The 21,569-nt window shown below is 32.9% G+C and overlaps 2 protein-coding genes across 4 annotated transcripts; both read right to left on the minus strand.

The window, feature by feature from the left end:
* Nucleotides 1–823: 823 nt before the first annotated feature.
* Nucleotides 824–6,216, minus strand: LOC141706920 (uncharacterized). 2 transcript variants are annotated; one of them, XM_074509810.1, is made up of 5 exons: nt 5,614–6,216; nt 4,491–4,527; nt 4,173–4,409; nt 4,041–4,088; nt 824–1,366 (listed from the first exon to the last, which is right to left on the minus strand). In XM_074509810.1, exons 1-5 carry the CDS (start codon nt 5,913–5,915, stop codon nt 1,196–1,198), a joined length of 795 nt encoding a protein of 264 aa, XP_074365911.1. In that variant the 5' UTR covers nt 5,916–6,216; the 3' UTR covers nt 824–1,195. The 2 variants fall into 2 exon arrangements, with proteins under 2 accessions (XP_074365911.1, XP_074365910.1); XM_074509809.1 differs by having other exon boundaries at nt 824–1,453.
* Nucleotides 6,217–8,166: 1,950 nt separating this feature from the next.
* LOC141706921 (uncharacterized) lies at nt 8,167–13,642 on the minus strand. 2 transcript variants are annotated; one of them, XM_074509812.1, is made up of 9 exons: nt 13,386–13,642; nt 13,076–13,126; nt 11,828–11,849; nt 11,564–11,681; nt 10,306–10,338; nt 9,754–9,852; nt 9,202–9,308; nt 9,040–9,111; nt 8,167–8,820 (listed from the first exon to the last, which is right to left on the minus strand). In XM_074509812.1, the coding sequence occupies exons 1-9, from the start codon at nt 13,542–13,544 to the stop codon at nt 8,414–8,416; spliced, it is 1,068 nt and encodes a 355-aa protein (XP_074365913.1). In that variant the 5' UTR covers nt 13,545–13,642; the 3' UTR covers nt 8,167–8,413. The 2 variants fall into 2 exon arrangements, with proteins under 2 accessions (XP_074365913.1, XP_074365912.1); XM_074509811.1 differs by having other exon boundaries at nt 9,754–9,879; nt 13,386–13,641.
* Between the last annotated feature and the right edge of the window lie 7,927 nt (nt 13,643–21,569).

A 21,569-nucleotide genomic window follows, 5' to 3' on the forward strand; every position in this document is an offset into this window, starting at 1 on the left:
CTTTTTTAAAGTAATATGGTCGGGAACAAGAAAAATAATTCTTTTTTATTATTTTAACAAATTTATTACTTTACCGGGAGCAGTCATGAGCAGTTTTCACTTTTCATGTAGGTGAAAGGTCATACATCACACAATGCTAATCATAATATATTTATTTATATTCCAAATACAAATTATACACAGATAATAGTACTGTGTGTAACGTGTATCAGTGTTGTTATAGAAGTAGGATATAGCCGACCCATGTGCAAGAAAAGGGGAGACATATCCCTTTGTCTCCGGCATATAAGTTGTTTAGTAACCCAGTTTGGCCTCACCTAGCTACAAATGTGCCTTAACAATCACAATAAGCTCATATGAGCCACCCTAACAGGAAAGAACAACTTATAATATGATAGTTAATGGTAGAAAACATGACAGCTACCTTGTTGATGTTATGTTTGTAATCTTGTATTCAAGGTTGTTAACAGATAGGGCAAATTCAGCATCACCAGCATAGTAACATGCATTGGTTAGTATACAAACTATACAGCTCAATCAAGATTAACAGGTTTTCTCTACATTCTTACATATATCCCTTAACAAACTATACAGCTGAATCAAGATTAAATAATTTGAAGGATTTTTCCTTGATCCCGTGAAACAAACGTACCCTTGGAAGTAAAGAGTTCTCGTAACAGATACAGATCTACGAGGTAATATGCAGAAACAAAGAGGGAAAAAATGAAAACAAACCACGAAATTGGGATTTTCATTGAAAGTGCCATACAGTGGATCTCAAAAATTAGCACAGGTGAAAAAACAGAGGGAGGAAAGACATAAAGATCGCTAATGATAAAATGTATTCTAAAATAATATACATTACAGGGGTAACTAGGACTACTAGACTTTATTAATGTACATGAAAGGAAGATTAAGTCTATGGATTGATCTAATACTTTCTGCTAATGGTACACACTGCCACGAGAACAAGAAGATAATCACAGTCGCTCTCTACTTCAAAATATGGTTAACTGAGGAGGATTTGGTTCATATAAGAGCATTACGCATACCAGCTTGCTAAGAAAAAAAGGGCAGTAATGCAGCAAGAAGCATCATTCCGTGCCCAGGAAGATGCATATAGCAAGATTCCAGCTACTATGTGCATTACTCTGAAATGTCAAGCGTAGGAAATAAAGAAGATCTCATGATGATGTTATGATCTTCCAAACATCAAGCACTTGTTGTGCTTTGAATCTGCTAAACCTGGGTCTGAATTCTGTCGCTTGCTACGCCTTGAGAAGGATATCTTTTCCATTGCATTTACAAACTTGCGCAAGTGCTTTATGTACTCTGGATAAGTTTCAAGATTACAATGTCCTCCACCCTGTACCCATAGTGGGTCATATTTATCTTTAGCAAGTTCCCATAATCGCTTGCCGTGATAGAAGTCAACAGTTTCATCATTTGTCCCCTATTTACATTTTATAATCATAATATTATCGGAGTCAAAATTAAAATCTGGGTAAAAAAGATAACTATGCAAGACAAAACATACAGCTATCAATATCAAGATAAACACATGACAAATTAGTTTAAACAATTTCATTAAGGTGTCATACTCGTCTCTTCCTTCTTTAGACGTCTAATTTCGTTTGCTCCTCAAACTTACTCCCAGTTACTTGAAGTTCTTTTTTATTACCAGCACTGTGCCGTAATGGTTAACACTTAATGGGCTTCTCAGAATATTTTCTTTCGGACGATAGCCACCCATGTGTAGATTTATAATTAAACTAAACACTTGCATGTGCAACTTACTGAGAATCTACGGAATAAGCCTTAAATGCAAAGCACTTGCATGCACCGGCATAATCACCCACAAAATTCAAAACCGTGGTTCGGAACCAAATTAATCTGTTCTTCTGTGGATTGGTTTGGTTTCGTTTAAACATTTACTGGTCCGGTTTGGTTTTCACAAAAACTTTTACACTGATTTGGTTAAAGAAGTAGGCCAATCAGACCAAACCAATCCAATAACCCCTTTAAGGGAAGATAGATGTGAATATCTTCTCTATAAGAACAAATCCAAATATTAACTTGATAGAAAAAATACCTATTCAAAACCGTGGTTCGGAACCAAATCAATCCGTTCTTCTGTGGATTGGTTTGGTTTTGTTTAAACATTTACTGGTCCGGTTTGGTTTTCACAAAAACTTTTACACTGATTTGGTTAAAAAAAGTAGGCCAATCAGAGCAAACCAATCCAATAACCCCTTTAAGGGAAAACAGATTTGAATATCTTCTCTCTAAGAACAAATCCAAATATTAACTTAATAGAAAAAATACCTATAAAATTTGGCCAAAAAAAAGGAGAAGAGAAGAGTGCCTATATAACTGCAATAAAACAATTACTAATGTAGTATAGCCAACAAAAATAATAAGGTATTATTATAAAGAAATACTACATAAAGAAGGTAAGGATTATGTTGTAGAATACCTAATATTTTCACTTATGTGTACATAAAGAAGGTAAGGCTCATGTAGTTTTGGCCTTCGGTACACAATCATCCTGCCAGATCAGTTTATATGGAATTCATTTTATCAATCCTACAGAAAAGCAATAGAAATAAACAAATATAATATGATAATTTTATTATAGATCAGATCGCCGGCCATAATAATAGCTATTTCAATGTTGATCAGCTAATATGCTTGTTACAAATTACCTACAAACCAAATACCAGTAAACGGATATCCATATTCACTAGAGTTACCGTAATTGTCTATATGATTTTCTGATATCAATTATCAAATCTTAGACCACAGTCTTTGTAGCAGATGCAGCACCAGATCCCCAATTTGTCTAATCATGTTTCTAAATCTGATAACAAAATTTTTTATTAGATTGTAATGTTATTAAGAATTTAAGATGTTAACAGTCAGTATCTTTTTATAAAATCCCTCCCGATTTTATTTCAGTGCGAGGCTTCTTCTTAAGTCACAGCTCTCATGTGGCTCCCATTCCCAGTACTAAACTATCATGTAAGACCGCTTGGAGACCGATCTAAACATTACAAATGCTAGATAACAGGGCCAAGATATTTTCAATATAAATAATCCTCCTATGTATTTAATATAATTGCCCACATAGTGCAAGAAAACAAACATAACATAGAAGGAAGCATGCATCCAGAGCAGATAACATGAGGAGCGGGGAGCTCTAAAGTGATGCTCAAATAAGGGGACAAGTGGAAGTTTGTCAACAATATTGTAGGATTGGCCGAAGTCAGCAAAAAAACATAGCATTTCTTCTGGGAAATCCTATATTAACTAATAAAATGATTAATATTAGCATATTGTCAAGTTAATGTATTAGCATGTGTTCACGAAGAGTTTGCAATAAAATCCCAATAACAACTTCACCACAGATAAAGTGATATGTTTTAAAAGGTTGAGAGCCAGTCCAAGATGCGATGTGCAGCTGCTAAGGTGCATAATGAAAAAAGATATTCTCAGAAAAGGGCACCCATATTTCTCGGAAGGTCAAAATGTTATGCTAATAACCTAAACCATAGCACAGCTGTCAAATAAGTTTACATTTCAAGCAGAACATCCATTTACAATTTTGATTTAGAAAATTATTCTTTAATTTCAAGTTTGTCAGGTCCAAAATCCAAAATTAACCCTCCATGATCACTAGATCAGCCAGAATAAGGACCACGCATACTGTAAGTTAAAATACGTTAGCGATGATAGAAGTGAAGAAGATTACATTTTTTTCTAATGTTCAACTACAGAGCAGAAATACTTGCGGACTTCATAAAGACTAATTCCTCTATGTGACCGAGAAGCAACTACATGCAAGGGATGATACCAAGAACATACTGGTACGAAATATATTACTTAAACAGTGACCTGTGAGACTCGTGAAAATTCACTAAAAAAGCAAAAATAAAAAAAACATACAATGGAAGAATCCAGCAATGTTGAATGGTGCGGAGAATGAAACAAAATAACAAATTATATTGAGATCAAAATAAAGAATGAGGGTATTTTCTTACATGTATTACTAGAACTGGACAGCTAACATGTCGTATCTTGTCAATATTCTGCAAACATAAATAGTCCTTCATTATAAGAGCATGTGCATAGAAAAACAGAAGATATCAGAATAAGAACAGTACAAAACTTACTTTAAATATGTCAAACCAGAATGTCAACTTAACATTATATATAACACGTATTCCTGAAAGAATGGCACTATGCAGAACAACACCTCTCAACCTCGGCAAACGAGAAGCCAGGTGTAATGTGGGTCCACTTCCAACCGATTGGCCATACAAAATCACATCCTCTTGCATGATTCCATAATCATGATTCAAACAGTTGTACACAGCTTCTATGTCATAGTATGTGTTGAACTCAGATGGCTATCCAAATTGAAAACTTATAAGTTACACTGTCATTATGAGAACATGAATTTCAAAGGGAATTACTTTATTTAACCTTACCTTACCGGTTGACCCTCCATATCCTGAATAATCATAGCTGCAGTAAACAAAAAACAAAATTAGGTAAGAAAATGAATTGTCTTTTTACAAATAATTACATCATTCTAAAATCTGAAGCAAAGACAACCGCATAACACATATAAGTGATAGAATATACACACAACAGGGAGACCATACAACATTACATGAACAGAATTACCCAATTAACGAATTAAGTTAAAAAAGACACCTACCATTTAAGCAAAAAAGTAAGCCCAAAATAAAACATAATGCAAGTTTTTTTAAGAGAGAACATAAATGCAAGTTAATTAGGTTCGAATACATCAAAAACGCGAATTTTGTATAGAAAGGTCAGATTTTAGCCAAACTGCAAAAACCAATTTCAATAACATCAATATTAAATAATTGTAGCTGCAGTAAAAAAAATAGGAAAGAAAATAATTATCTTTATACAAATAAATGTGTACATCATTTTAAAATCTGAAGCAAAGACAACCGCTTAACACATACAAGCTATAGAATATACACATAACAGGGAGATCAGAGAACAGAACTACCCAATTAACGAATTAAGTTAACAAATACACCAACATTTAAACAGGAAGTGAGCCCAAAATAAAACATAAATGCAAGTTTTTTTCTTTTTTTTGAGAGGGAACATAAATGCAAGTTAATTAGGAATACATCAAAAACTTGAATTTTGAATAAAAACATTAGATTTCAGTGAAACTGCAAAAACCAATTTCAGAAACATCACAAAATCCAATTTCAATAACATCAATATGAACGAAAAACACTGAAATCATATATAGATAATCATTAAAGCATAATCAACCCAACAACTTAAATTTTGAAAACATTATATTTTAGCCAAACTGCAAAACCCAATTTCAATAACATCAATATCACCAAAAAAATCCAAATCATATACAAATAATCATTAAACCATAATCAACTCAACAACATCAAAATTCGACAATCCATGCCTTTACAAAAAATACCAATTTCATCAGCAAAAATTCATCTTTCATTACCATCAACAATACCCATATCAAGAATTGCATAATCATAACTAAATTCCACAAACACATGTAATCATACACACATACAAATATAAATATACCTCATAATATTGACACGAAGATGAGCTCTAAGCTCAATAAAAAGCTCCTGCATTTGGCCCAAATCAGCAGCATTTCCATGAGAATACAAAAGGGTAAATCTGCCAACAGGGTGTTTCCAGAATGTAGCAACAACTTTATTCCCACCCTTTGTATCTAACCAATGCACATCAGCATTTTTATCAGGTGTCAAGCCAGTAAATGAAAGCTTCCCTGTTTCTTCATCATTTCGAATACTATAAGTGGGAGGTTCAGGAGGAAAAAAAGCAAATTTTGCAGCAACATTTGAGGTTATATTCCCCATTTGAACAACCCCCCCGAGCAAAATCCAATCTTGATGAGAATTTAATGGGAATTTAGGTCATGGGCTTGTGTTTTTATTTGGGGGTTTCAAGAAAGTTGAAGAAATGAGATTTTTTTTTAATTTGGGAGATGATAATAAGAAAAAAGAATAATTAATGAAATTAGGAGTGGGAAAGCTGGCTGGGGAGAGAAAGAGATCCGATCTAGGTGGGATGAACTTAACAATGTCCCCAATAGAATTAATGGATATTGTGTGTGTTGCTTCTTGTCTCCCAAATATAGCATCAACAAAGTTTGCATTTTTTTCCCTAAGCAACTATATTTTTTTTCTAATTTATTACTAACGCACGCGAATTGTAGGGCTCCCGCGAGGGATACAATAGCCGCACCAACACTTTGTTAATAAGTAATTAGGTTATTTGACGGATATCCGCTTTAACTAATATCGGAATTGAGCAAAAACCGAAACCAATTAAGTACTTATTATTACTTGAGCAATCTCATTTCATAAACGACGCAATTTGATAAATTAATAAAATTCTCGAATGTTTGTATTTAGTTTTATAATTTGCTTCAGTTTACATAATTTTTAAAAACATTATAGTTTTATAAATTATTTTAGAAAAATGTTTGTCGAATAATTTTGTGTTTTATGAATAAATTGAATAAATTCGAACTTGTTTGATATGATCTATGATCCATAACCAGCCGATAAATTACAATTAGTTTAAACATGAGTTTATTGAATAGAATGTTAACGTCTGCTGACTTGATTTGAAATTTTTTATTTATCAAAATTACTTTTTGTTCGATTCGAGCTCGTCTCAACAATTTCGTAAAATAGATACTCGTGAGATTATAAACTATGTTACCATATCTTCAACCAACGTCCGGAACTTCAAAATATACAAATTGAAATGGCTTTTACTAACTATATTTGAAAAACTCGGTCTATCTTCATATCAAGTAATGGTATGAGTTTGTAATTTGTAGATGAGATCTAATTTGCTAAATTATCTATATATACTTGCATAATAAATCAAAGAGCAGGCCTGGTATGAGCAATAAACAGAGGTAAAGGGTAATTATAAATAATTTTGATGAGCAAGCAAGCTGTACTGTTACAAGAAATTGGGGAAAACAAGGTTAAATATAAATTAGTAATTTATAAAACCAAGGGTGAAGGCAGGTTTCATTGGACACTGGCAAATGCCAAAGCCTCTTTTAATAAAGTGGTTTTATTTTTATAATTAGAAAAAAGTAAAGTGTGATGAACGTCTAAGATTCGGTCAAAGGTTCTGATTAGACCAGTGAACTGTACAAAATTAAGGAATCTGAAAATAACAGATTTTGTCAGTGGTCAGACATTCCTTGCTTGCCTTTGCTCCGCTATGTGCCAAACATTTTAACTCTGGGAAAAAAAACTTACATAATTTTCCCGAAAAATACAAATTTAAATTTTGTCCGGGAAGAAATAAATTACACTGTAAAATATTTCTTGCATGATTGATGCGGACCAAATTATAAAAATCAAACCCTCATCTATTGCTATCAAGTATCGACACTTAGGCAGTTGTTTTACGCTAAAAATATATAAATTTTTCAAAATGATGTCGAGTCGCATACTTAGACATGTATCCATATCCGACACTTTTAGCCGAGTCCGATTTACGCAGCAAAAAAGAGTAATAATTAAAATTTGCTATCAAGTAGATAGAAAGATGTAATTCACTAGCACTATGTCCTCCATAGATTTATTGATCATCTAGAGAAAACTTAAACATAGCGCAATTGTAGGTAACAACATTCTATTATTGTAATCTGTTCAGGTGTTAACTACTTAACCAATTATACCAGCATTTTAGAGTAATTTGTTTCTATTGGAGAAAAAGGTTTGATGCCAAAGTTGTACCAACTACTGACTACATAGTTAGCAATGTACCAGCTAATGCAAATTTCATAAGAATAGACCAAAAGTTAGTGGGACAGGTTGTTATCTTTGATTTTACAGAGGGAGGATGAAGCTTTAGTATTATAGACCGAGTCAAAAGGCCATGGGATGCTTAGGAGCCAGTGCACTGATAAAAGCGAAGTGTTAAAAAGAAGATTAAAGACAAGTTGTTTAAACATCATACACATCTGAAAGATAGGGGCACACAAAAGACAGTCACCTAGGAACATTTACTAGCTCTGTTGAACATGATTTGCTTTAATCACTACTATAGTTATTATCTATATTATTGGACCATATCTATTTTATAATGGGTCGTCACTTTAATAGTAAATTCACTTTCTTATAGCATATAATAATACACTTAATAAGCTTGTTTCTACTCTACGCTAAGCTTCAACTAGCAAGTACAGAAGGCAGAATGCTCAAAACTTAATCCAGATTAGGCAAGACAGTGTTAAAAGTAGGGCCGTATTAAGTTTGATTAGTTGTATATATATTTGTATGGGATGAGTGGGAGCCGGAGTGAGGAATTGAACCCAGGACCTTTATCCCCGGGGAGGGTTGTCTTCACCGCTAGGCTTGGAGACACTAGGTCCACTGCTAAACAATATATGCTCCTCGTGTAATGCAACTTTGTCTCCCATGACCGAAACCCAAGTTTCTGCAATCTTCTCCAATCTTCCACCTAAGATTTCTACTAAAGTGAAGGCTCGTTTTGTGCCTACTACCGACTTTGTAGCAGGGTTTTCGCTAGTTCCATTTTGTTTAACAACCAGTTTTATCACCCTGGGGACTATAGCTCCATTCAAGTATATGCTATTGTCATCGCCTACTACAACCATCTTCCGAAGACCATTTCCATCCGCCAACTTTTTATGCATGTGACCAAACACAACCAATGGAACTGAGAGTTTGGCGGTTTCTTTCAACTGAGAGAGGGCATCAGCTAAATCTGTCCATAAAGTACTGTCATAAGCTTTCATATTAACCGTAATCGAATGCCAACCATTAGCGCAACAGCAAGATCGTGAGACTATGGACTGATTTTAACCATAATATTTCATAGTAAATGCCACAACAGCAAAGTATGTCAAGATCCGTCAAAGTGAACAGTCATAAACTACCGACACATGACCAAATTAGCAGGAGTATAAGCTCACAAATTTATTACCTGGATCACCATGATCACCTCCTTCAAATGTCCAATCTCTTCCACAAATGTCATTAACTTCAGAGCCTAGACCTGCGTATAATATATCCTTTTGGTTATATGGAGGAACAACTTTTTGTCTTTGAACCTGAACAAGATACAAAATTCGTCAGAAGAATATACCTGTGGGTCCATTATGAGCAAGGAATATAATAGAGTGATCTTCTGGTGTTCCTAGAGCAGATTTATAAATTCTTTTTGCACTTTCTTCCATGCTTCTGATTCCATATCTACAAGGTCAAGGAAACTGTACTAAGCAAACAAGAGTTGCAATCAAGGAATATAAGCATTCATCAATGTTAGGTAATCTATTGTGAATTGCACTTTGTACTAATAATCATATAGAGATTTTTGCAATATGTAGGATTCTAAAAGACAGAGGTAACCTTAAAAAGTTTTGAAGAATTTATTGGGGATCATTTTAAATTGAATTATACTGCATTATGAACTAGCCAGCCATTTTAGCAGTGAGAGCATTCTCAAGTAAAATTAAAAACAAGAAACCAGACAGGCCCCTTTTATCTTCTTGAAAATTCCATTAGCATTCTTGAAATTGCAGAGAACATGTGTTTTTCTAAAGAAAACTTCAACCAAGAAGGCACTACCCTAACCTCATAATGAAGTTGACGTAAAATAATTTTCCAGTTAAACAGAAAACCAAGGTACTTTACTAACCTTTTAGAGAGGAGTTTTGGTCGAAACAATCTATCACCTCCAGTAGAAAATGGTCGTCCCCCAACAACGCTAAGTTTTAATGTAGGAAAGTCCAGACGCCTGTAGCCAACATGCTCCATGCCTAGACTGATCATCACCAAAGAATATCCCATATACAACATAATTGACTATATATTATAAAGATTGAGCACTACAGCTACACTCCAAGAAAGGTTTTTACATAAGTAAAACTACCTAAGGAACATATAAAAGTCCACATTTCAAACTGAAAACCACTACTTTTATTTTGTTGGATCCTCTAACTTAGCTGAGTTCTTGTTGAAACCATTTAGATCTTGTGGACCACAAATACCCAGTCATTTTTCTAGTTTTCATTCCCCTCCCAACTCCCACCCAAAGGGGAAAAAAACGGTAACATGCCACAGATTTCGAAACATCTGGTCTAGGTTTTACGCAAGGCAACACGAGAAAAATCGACTATAAGCACAGTAACAGATACTCTACTTGCTATGTTCAATTCTTTCTATTATGTTGACATTTGGAAAAGCTTACCAATCCAGCTGAAGTTGGACGTCATCCTTCTTCCTACGAAGTTCAACATACATTCCAGTTAAAATATAATTTGGAAGTCATTTTATAGGAAAGAAAGGCTAAAAGCTTTATACAATTTAAACCATGTGTACATAAAAATATGAGAGACAGGAAAATGCACAAAAAAAACTGACAGAAAGATGGACAAAAATTGAGGGGACAAGATATGGTCCTATAAATCATGAAACTGATGCTTCTGGATGAATGTTTCACATAATTGAATATTATTTCAAACGAATATGAAGTATGCGATACATCCTCTTTCACAAAAAAAACACAAACAATTTGCAGTGAGTTTTTGTGTCTCGGTATCTAGTATATGATACTGGTTTAGATCAACCCTGCCAGTTTTTGCTAAATTCCCCGGGACTAATGGAAAGAGTTGAGACGGATTTTGACAACCAACATAAAAATGTCTCATACAGGCTTTGTCAGATGCTATTTTCTCAGTGATGCACTGCATCAGGTCCCACGTGTAGAATAAAGCGGACCAAAAAACATAATGAAACATGGGGAACAAAAAAGACCTATGTGTCGTAAGGCTTATAAAAGATGAGGATTAACATGTGTTAGGTAGAAGACACCAGACCGAGAAAAAGAGTCATCATGTTGTCCAGTAGTGGTTTCAGTCAAGATTTATACGAACTGAATAGACAAGCACATAAGTATCAAAAATCATCAAGTTCAAGACATAGATGGAAAACCAAAAAGTGCACATCTCTAGATGATCATCTTGAGCATAAACAAGACTTCTTACCGAAATATCATTCAACGCCATGTTACCAGGTAGAGGCTATAATTAATTGCATCGCTATGTTTAAGATCTCCCTCACGGTAGTCTCCTAGACAACACTATTAAAATCAATAATTCCAGGATTGATTACTAAACACCACGGACTGGCTCAAACTATATTGCAGGTTACACTCAAGGAATAACAAATATAGTGTGACATGCTTTCGCAGAAGTAATCAACGTTAGGAACCAGAATGCAGATAATTTTCGGTAAGAACATTAACATGGAATGCTAAATAAGATTCAGAGAGGCATTGTACAGCATTGAAAACAACACTGGTAAAATATAGCTTGGTGAGTCAATAATATATACCAAGAGGCAATTATCTGTGCATTGATATTTATACAACTCTAAAAACCAGAACATAGTGCAAGTACCACATTTAAAAGAAGGATATATGCCCACAGCATTGTTGTACAAGTTACCTGCTAGAAAATTTTGAAGTATTCCAAGCGTCATGATTCCCCATTATAGCAGCTTTAGCAATCGTTAGATCAGCTATGCTTTTAACAAGTTTGGCATTCTCCTCGTTACCAAAATCACCTAGAACAAACAAGAAAAGACAAAGCATTTAATGCAGGTAGAATAAGAAATGACTATGAAGCTTATAAAATCTCATCTGCCTGAATTTCACAGACAGGGGAACAAGAGTAGAAATTTAAGAAAATGTATTGCGATGAAGAACATGCCTGTAAACAGCACCAGATCCGGCTGCATTTCCAATGAAAATAACATTAGATACGAGTATACGACAAAATTCGTAAAAGGATTATCAGAACAATATAAAATAAATGCCTTAATAAAAACCAGAAACTGTTATTAGACTATTAGAGATGATGCCGCCAATTATCTAGAAATTTTGAAGAAGAAATGCATACACTTAACAAAACTGTATTTACATATATAATCATGATGATGATCAGCACAGGGGTGGAACTATTAGGGGTCAAATGGCCTCAAATTGTAGGTATTGCCATTTTAGGTGTCCTATACAAAACCTAACAATTTAAGCTAGCAGCAATTGTATTACATTATTACTACATAACAAATTATTAGTAGCCAATTATGTGAACAGTGCATAACTTGGAAACAGGGAGTCTAATTTTGTATGAGGTTAGGAAAATCATATATATAACAAGGCATTAAAAGGCCCAAGTTTGAGTCTACTAAGGGTACTTATATTCAACTTGAGACAGGCCCCATATGGACCTCGGGTACATCAGCTCATAAACCCGTGGCTCAAATCCCTTAATGATTCTGGAGAAGACGAGGCTCTTATACAAGCTAAGAGTCCTAGAAGAGGCAAGTACTCTACAAAAGGCAGAAATCCTGAGTCTCTGCAGTCCTTGTCTGAAGGAGTTGGGATCTCCTACAAGACTCCTAACCCTAGTCACAATCTGAATATATCCAATAACTCTACAAATAGGGGTCTTAGACTCTTAGTGCACATTTTTCAGCTATCTTCTCTAAAGTCTATACTTAAGTTATATATGTGAAATAAACAGACAAATAGTCGAGAATGAGAACCGCCTCTGTTTGAAACCCGACATACACTTCTGGTGAAAAGTCGATCATGAGAAGGTGTTCCTATAAATCTTGCTTCACACGATTACTCCGTTACATTCTCTAAAGTTATACTACCAATTACAGTCTATATCCACACTATTACAACCATCACCAAATACATAAAACCAATGCCTGGTTTAAAATTCTACAACGTAAGGGGAGAGACGAATATAACAAACATTATCGCACAATAGTACAATTTCCTTTTCCAGTTCCACCTCAAAGTTCCATTACTGCAAACCAAACGGCACACGCACTACAACATAAAGCAACATTTAATTCTACCAGATAAAATTATTGCGCATAAACCTTAAAATTAAACTCGAAACAACATAATACAAGCAGCAGTGAGGGCGCGATAGATAAAATACCTTTAAGAGTTCAAGTGCCTTTGTATCCTCCTCGAGATTCCAGTAATCATGCTAACAAATAAACAAACACATTATCATCATTAATAATTAACAAACTAATATATTACATCAAAAATAAGAAACAATCGTTCTCGCTGTTCTCAAACTTCCAGTCATCATGCTAACAAATAAACAAACACATCATTTTCATTAACAATTAATAAACTAATATATTACATCGAAAACCGAAACAATTGTTTTCGCTGTTCTCACGCAAAAATGACTTCTCAAATAAATACTACACTATAATGTACAAGAGATTAGTGCTAACCACGTCACCAACAACAGCGATGCGAACAGAAGTAGCCATGGAGAATCGATTATTTTTCCCGCCTTTTTTAACTCTCCTTCTCTTATTTGGTGGAAGCGAAGAAGAAGAATTGGACATGGAGTAATGTGTCGGAGCTTGCAACAACGCGCCGATTAGCATCCAATTTGCTGCTATACTAATTGATTAATTTGATAGATATTAGGCTTTGATTTTATAGTGGTAAACCCTAACTAACAAGCCCAGAAGTTCAGAATTCTGGATAAACTTGGCCCGCACTAAAAGCGTTTCATATTTATGTTCATACACGTTTACCGAAGAATACTAATATCTTTAATTTCGTATTAGTATTAAATATAAAAACTACATTGTATTAAACACATAAATATAAATTCAACAATATCATTTATAACTATATTTGATCTTATAGATTACTATATAAACATAAATTAGCTCGTAACGGAAGGAGTATTAGTTAATTGACTGACGACACTTATGTCTGTTTGTGTTGTGTTTAAAAAAAGAATAATTATTACTTTGTTCGATTATTGACGATTAAAAATAACGGTAAACACGGAAGATTATAAGTTTAGATCATTTTTATTTATTTTTATAATAGTGTAAATTCATGTACATACATAAAGGCTAAATTAATTAAAATGATCCAAATTATAAATCTTTGTATTTATTGTGTGATATTGGTACACTATAGATATGAGGGAGACGGTCATTATCAAACATTTGAGAAAAAATTAAAAAAAAGCCAATTTTTTTAAAAAATTAATCAAAATAGTCATTATGAAAAAATGGTAAATTTTAGTCAATTTAATACTCCACTGTCAGTTTGAGTATCCCAATTTATATAAGATACTCCACTGGCACTTGGATATTTCATATATAATATACTCCACTCATAATTGGATATCTCATATAAATTGAATACTTCTTGAGTATCTCATCGGCAAAAGTTGACCAACTTTTCAGAAATTGGTCATTTTTGTTAATTTTATATAAAAATAAGTTAAATTATCCTTCTCCCAACATTTGACAGGTATGTGTTATACAACAAACAAATTTTGAGCCGACACATTTAATGATTAAAAAAATAGCCAGCGGTCCGGAAAAATTATTTTTTTGCCCCTGTTCACCGATTGCGAACATTGTTTACGGTTGGGACCTATTTTATTGGAACACAAAATAACAAACACAATAGGCTCAAAAAGAAACAAATTTAGGAGTTATAGGTTCTTCACTAATAATTAATTCATCAAGATGAAAAACATGATCAACACTCCTTTTTTATATCTTTTTACTTTTATGATGAAATATACGAGCAAGTAAATTATCGGCCATGACAAATGAAAAATAAAGAGAGGAAATACACCTTAAATTTGAGAAAGTTGCTTGAATTTCTTCAAAGTATCATCTAAAATTGGAGCCTTTGGGCAGCTTATCTTATATGGTTGAAATGAGTACAAATGACGGAGAAAAGGGGACCGTTTGGGATAAAGGAACAGGTCCCAACCTCAGACAATGTTCGCAGTCTGTGACCATGGATGATATAATATATATTTATACATATTTTATATGATTTTATTCCTCATATTTATTATATTTTGCATTTAATTGGATTTTTATTAAATAGATTTCAATGTTGTATTGTAGGAAGTAAAAAATCCTAGACTTGGAAGGATTGGGGAATAAAAAACTGATTTTGAAGATTTATTATAATGAAATTAGGATTTGTTGGACTACACGTGCATGCTACACTGTTTGGGCCCTATCTTGAGTTCCAGAAGTTCAAATTGGATGATTTAACAGCCCACGCGAAGATAATGAATTCTAAGGTGGTCCAGAGAACAAAATCCATCTAGAGCGACCCAAACTTTCTAAAAAAAAGTCAACTACGGATTTTACTTGGAAAATATTTATAGTTTGGAAAACTTATTTGTATTTTTTCTCAAGACATTAAATTACATTAATTAGATATAGATATATATCAGATTTTATTATTAGGTATTAAGTTCCTGGAGAAAGGAAGAGAGGTTACTTAAGAGGGAAAAAGTGGAAGAAGAGGAGATTGCTGCATCTACGGTTTTCATCTTTTCTCCTTACTTTTTCCACTATGTTTATATACTCTTGTGTATTGTTTTCTTTTGAGATGATGAACTAATTTTCTCTCTAGGCCTTTAATGGATTCTTTCGTTAATATATAAGTTGTATTCTTTTCTCTCTATTTTTGTGGTCATATTAGTTGTTTATATTGATTTGTGTTCAATGTTTCTCAAAGATTGATCATTGAGACTGATTTCGTAATTTAGGTGGACTTGGGAGAGAAACCCTAAGTTTAGACCCAATCAATATATCTTATGATTAATATTTATATTAGTTTGTGGTTATGATAGGAATTTACCTTAACACCCTAAGGAGTCCAATTAAGACGAAACTTAATGATGTCTATGCTTTTGAATTCTACATAGGAATATGGGGGTTATTGCATAAATTAGAGTCACTTGAGATTCAGAAGGTCCTTGTAAATACATGATTGTTACAAACTAGCACTCAGACCACGAGAATAGAGGTTAAAGAAGAAGCTTGTTGAAAAACGTAAGATGAAGTTAAAGGCCTATTTTTCATTCTCTTGGAATGTATTCTTCGCTTTTGGGTTAGTTTAATTATTTAGCGATAATTTAGTAAAAACTTCACTTGATTTTTATTTGACTTAAATTGAAAGAAAAATAGTAATCAGTATTTAACAGCTTATTAATAGTCTTCGTGGGAACTAATTTATATACTACTTGTTGAGATACGTACTCTTGCGTTAAGGTTATAAAATCGACAACAAATTTTCGGCGCCGCTGCCGGAGACTGTTTTAAGTATTCTAATGTTAATATCAGTATACTATTTAGTATTTTGAGATCAAGTTACTTACCATTGAGTTTTACAGGATTGATAGAGAAGACAAATTGAGCTTTTGAACATATATGCATTATAACTCATATTTTAATTCATCTGATTTGTTAGAACGCTACCCATACTTGCATGAAGTCAGTAATTGTAATTATCGTATGCTTGACTATATGATCCAAAACGAGTCATCATTACGAGATGGGTCAATAGGTTGGTATGTTCTTAATAAATTGAAATATGACGTGTTATGGGAAGAGGGATCAATAAAATTAAATTTTAGTACAAAATATAACAAAGATGATGAACATGAAATTCCGTCATGTATTTGTCCCTCTACTTATCAAGAAAATATTTTAGTTCCTAAAAGTTCTTGTGTCAATGATGAAGTTAATGTTTTAGTTGATCCCTTCATGTTGTGTAAAGTAAAAGATAATTCGGTTGCATTAAAACCGGAATTTGATGTGGTAGCTCTAAAATTCGATGAAATTGAGTTGGATAAGGTTAATATAAAAGATCGTGATTTGTCTTATGTTGATCCAGTTTGGGAGGCGTTTTTGGAGCTAAGTACTTAAATATTCATGCTAATTTTTTTGAGTATTTCTCCATTCTGTATTTCTTTGAGCATGATGTTAGAATTGTCTCCCAATATTTAGATGTTTTTGTTTGCTCTATGTACTTAAATAAATTTAGAGTATTTAAAAATGGAAGATATGCTAAATTATATGCTTTTACACCTCATTGATAAAATCATGTATATGAACTTATCTAGCCAAAGCCAATAAATAAGGCGCTTCTTGGGAGGTAACCCAAAACTATAGTTTTAGTTAGATTCTGGTTTTTTTTCTCCCACAAGTTACAGTGATGTACTTGTTTGAAGTGGTTGCAACATGCGTTGAATATTAAAAATTCGCATAAAATTTGCTGGTTGTGTCAATTACCTTGTTTTTTAGTTTTCCGAAGTTTCAACGGTCGTAACATACTGAATTTTGGACAGCATCTTCTTTACTATGATATATAACTCTTGAACGGTGGAGATCGGATTTGGAGGTCCACAAGGTGAGTTTCTTAAGGGAAGAACATAAGCTATTCACACCGCGGTGAGGGCTGAACTCCCCGTGGTGAGGGGACTTGGATTGGACTGACTCCCCGTGGGGAGAGCATGGCTACCATTGGTACAAAAAGTTGTTATTTTCGTACGCATTTGGATACCCATAACAACATCCAACTTTAATCTTGGGGAGTTTTCTTTTCTTTTAGTGCAGTTTTATGATGTGTGCATAATTGCGTGTTTTAGTGTAATATGTAAAAAAAACATCAAAAAAATTATATAAAATTACTTTGTCTCAAGAGCATATTAGCATGGATAATTAAGTACCCATTGTGTAGATTAATTTTGAGTATCATAACTATGAAAATCATTTGATGCTTGATAATTCCTTGTGTGTACTTGCGAAAATTTAAAAACTTGAGATGCTTATTAGTTAATTTCAGCGAGCCGAGCATACTTTCACCTTGTGAGGACTTGAGCCTAATTTATGATTGATACATTCTTTATCAATCCATTTTTTTATTGTGTGATGTTCATCATTATGCGTGTTGCTCTAGAACTTGTTTTAAACCATTTCGAGGTTACATGATATGTGTGTGCATTATTATGAAAAAGGCACTAGGATTAACCTCGTTTACTTAAACAGTAACCATGAGAAATTTGTTCTTAGTGAACCCACTTGAGCTTTTATATCTATTTTTTTCGTATATCACCAATCTAAAATTCTTGAATCTACTTATTTATTCATGTATTGATTTACTGGTAGAGCATATTGATTCAACTTCAGGGTTGCTGAATCTTAAGTGTGGGGATTTCTTTTGTTGAGGTAATATATTTTGGTGGGATTCAACATAAAATAACTATTTGATCTTGAAAAAATGAAATGAAAAAATGAAAAAATATATATCAAGTACTCCTTTGAGATCAATGGGTGGCAATTGCAATGTCATATGAAAGGGACGATCTATTAATGTGCTGGTATTAAGTGCAGTTCTTGGTGACTTTTTTATACTGCCCTTGATTACTGGTGAATTACTTGATTTTGAAAAAAGAGAGAAAAAATATGAGAAAAAACGGGAGTTTTTGTTCATTTGTTGTTACAATATGAAAGTGGGGAAGTACATGGATCATTTGTGCTTTGTGGTTTAATGCTTTTGAGAGATTTATCATCTCTTACACGATATAATTCATGTTGGGTGCTTTAATTAAAAGTGAACACTATGCTCTATCGGTTTATCAAGTTTAGCCACTTGTTATCCAATTTTCTTGATATCATACCCGTACCTAAGCTTCATTACAAGCTTTAACAAAGACCTTTTAATTCATGTATGCATGTATATGAAGTAGTGGAGATTCGGTGGACAACCGGGCATATGGTAGAAAATGTACATTGATTGAACTTGAGTGAAACACTTACACCTTACGCTTGTGTGAGTTGAGAGTCAAATGATATCTATATTTGTAGCGTGCTCACTTACAAATTGCAACTTTGATGTCTATTTCATGATATTTTTGTCTATTAGGGCATTGTGTGCAGACTTGGATTGTTTTGTGTTAATTGATGCTTAAGTGAGAGTAGATGTACTTTCAGATACTTTCAGGTTATTTTGTGACTGAGGTTTATAATGTGTGGAGTACTATGACATGTTGCATGCTTGAGAGACTTGGTGATTGAAAATATTTGATTTTATGGGTATATCTTCTATAAGCCCTCACAAGATAAATCTCGTCCTACTTAGGCTGCTTAGGGGTTTAACGACTTATTGCATGTGCTCAATGCAATCGTGTCATCTACGAAAGTGAAATTTATAATACCCCGACTTTTCAGACAATAAATTATACTTAAATATCAAAGTAAAACTACCAATTTTATTCATGCTTAAAATAAGTCTCAAATAAGCCTGCACGGTTTTTAATCCCAAACATAAATAACATCATATAGCTGAAAATAAAGCAAATTCTGGGAGATGCAGCTCCAATACAAACATAATTACTAAAACATTATTTCAAAGCAAACTCGAATCAAGTTCACCTTTAAGATGTCCCAAAAGCTAAGCACCTGAAAATTTGTAAGTAACGAGCCAAAGAGCCAAGCAAGAAGACAATTCTACACTAGTGGATCAAGTATCATAATTTTATAAAATCAAAATCATTGTCCAAAAATCCATATGACATAAAACATAATTTAATTCCACAGCTCACTAAGGCCACAAATACCCGGTGACACAATATCAAAAATCATAATTTCTGTCAATAATGCACCTCTTATTAAGATATCACAGAGTGTGCACTCCCAAAGGCATTATAAGTAGCACTCCCTAGTAAGGTATCAAGGGCTAGTTCCGGAACTGTACGTAATTACTAACTAGTTCATAAGTCAGAGCTCACTAAAAATTCTTATTTTTAAAACAAGGTACTAGATCCATAAATTTTAAAACAAAAGCAGTGCAAAAATATTTAAAAGATTTCAAATAAAATACAAGTGTGAAAAGTTAACTTACCTTAGCTGAAAAAATCACCAAATACACAATTCCTAGATATATGCTAGAAGATAAGCCTAAATTAAACAAATAAACAATCTTTATTATAAAACTACATACTAAAAGCAAAAAAAAAAACATGTAACGGACATCAAATTAACTCCCAATAATTAATAACATATATATAGCTAATAGAATATTAATTATAGAATTTCATCTAGTCATGTGGATACGTGACAAAACGCATACATCCATACACGTAAATATATAATTCTTAAGTAACACAAAGAATTACATTTAACTAAACACATTTTATATAATTAATTGACTATAATAATTAAATAACAAAAAATATACAACCACATTCTATTTTAAATTATGCTAAAAATACAATACTCATTTTAAAAAACAAGCCCAAATAAAAGTATATGTATTCTCTTGTCAAAATAAATATTAGCATAAATATAGTTATTTATATAAAATCAAATCAACAAGAAACTAAATATAATTATAAACCCTTTTTAATACCAATAAATGATTTAAACAAGTATACAATTTACTCATTCTTTTACATATATTCAAAGTAATAACATTAATTTATTAGAACAACAGAATAAAACAATTAAATATTAACTACTTATGTAAACTGGTTTTGTGAGACACGTTTGTAATACATTTACATAATTTAACATCAATCACATGTAACATATTAACACAATTTAACATAAATTACCAAACCTATAACATGTTATACAACTAAATGCAAATTATGGCAACTAACAATACATATTATATTATATATGTAAGTATTACAAAATATATAGGTTAAAAAGAAAAGAAAGAGAAGAGACACCTACCGAGACCTGTATGGCTATATATACATGCATTACTATAATATCAATCAACACATTAACATCAAGTAACTACACTAGAGAGATTTTTAATAAGACAAGAAACACATAAAAAAATATAATAGAATAAGAGGTACCTTGTTAAGAAGAACCTATACAAAAATATAAGTGAAGCAAGTAACAAACCAAACCAAACCAAACCAAATATACCCAGTATATCTCGCTTAACGCAGGGTCTGGGGAGGGTAAGATGTACGCAATCTTCCCCTCATTCCGAAAAATGAAGAGGCTATTTTCCGATAGACCTCGGGCTTATGTGTGCGAGTCAAAAATACAAAAAAAAAGTGAAAAGAATAATATAACATATACGCAAGAATTAATACTCACTTTAAACAAATGAAAAATCCGATGTCTTAAATTGAAAAGGTCGAAACAAACCTTAGCACATAGTATAATTCACATGGAACTTACCTAATTATTTTTTGTTGTTGCTTGGTCGCCCGCAAGTTGCAACAAATCGGGAAAGAAGTTGAAAATCCAGTTTGAAAACAAGTACATATATGTGTGTGATCGGTAAATACAAAAAGTAACCGCTCGAAAGAAAGTTGGTTCCTCTAGATGATGAACAAGATACATTTTTCTAGTGTCAAAGTTGCTTCTGAATGACGTTGTATAAGGAAAAGATAACCGCTTATGTTCCAAACTTGATCCGGATCCCTAAAAGACGTAATTAGTTCAACGTGTTCCTAGAGTAATGGTATGTGACCGCTATTTTAAACTGATATATATCTCCACTAATGATAATTTTTGACTGAAATCTTTGGTTATATAAAATACTAATTAAATAAATATATTTATAAAGTAACTACGCATATTTTAAAATATATGGTCATAAAA

The sequence above is a fragment of the Apium graveolens genome, chromosome 2 (genome assembly GCF_009905375.1).
Source record: "Apium graveolens cultivar Ventura chromosome 2, ASM990537v1, whole genome shotgun sequence".
Lineage (NCBI taxonomy): Eukaryota > Viridiplantae > Streptophyta > Magnoliopsida > Apiales > Apiaceae > Apium > Apium graveolens.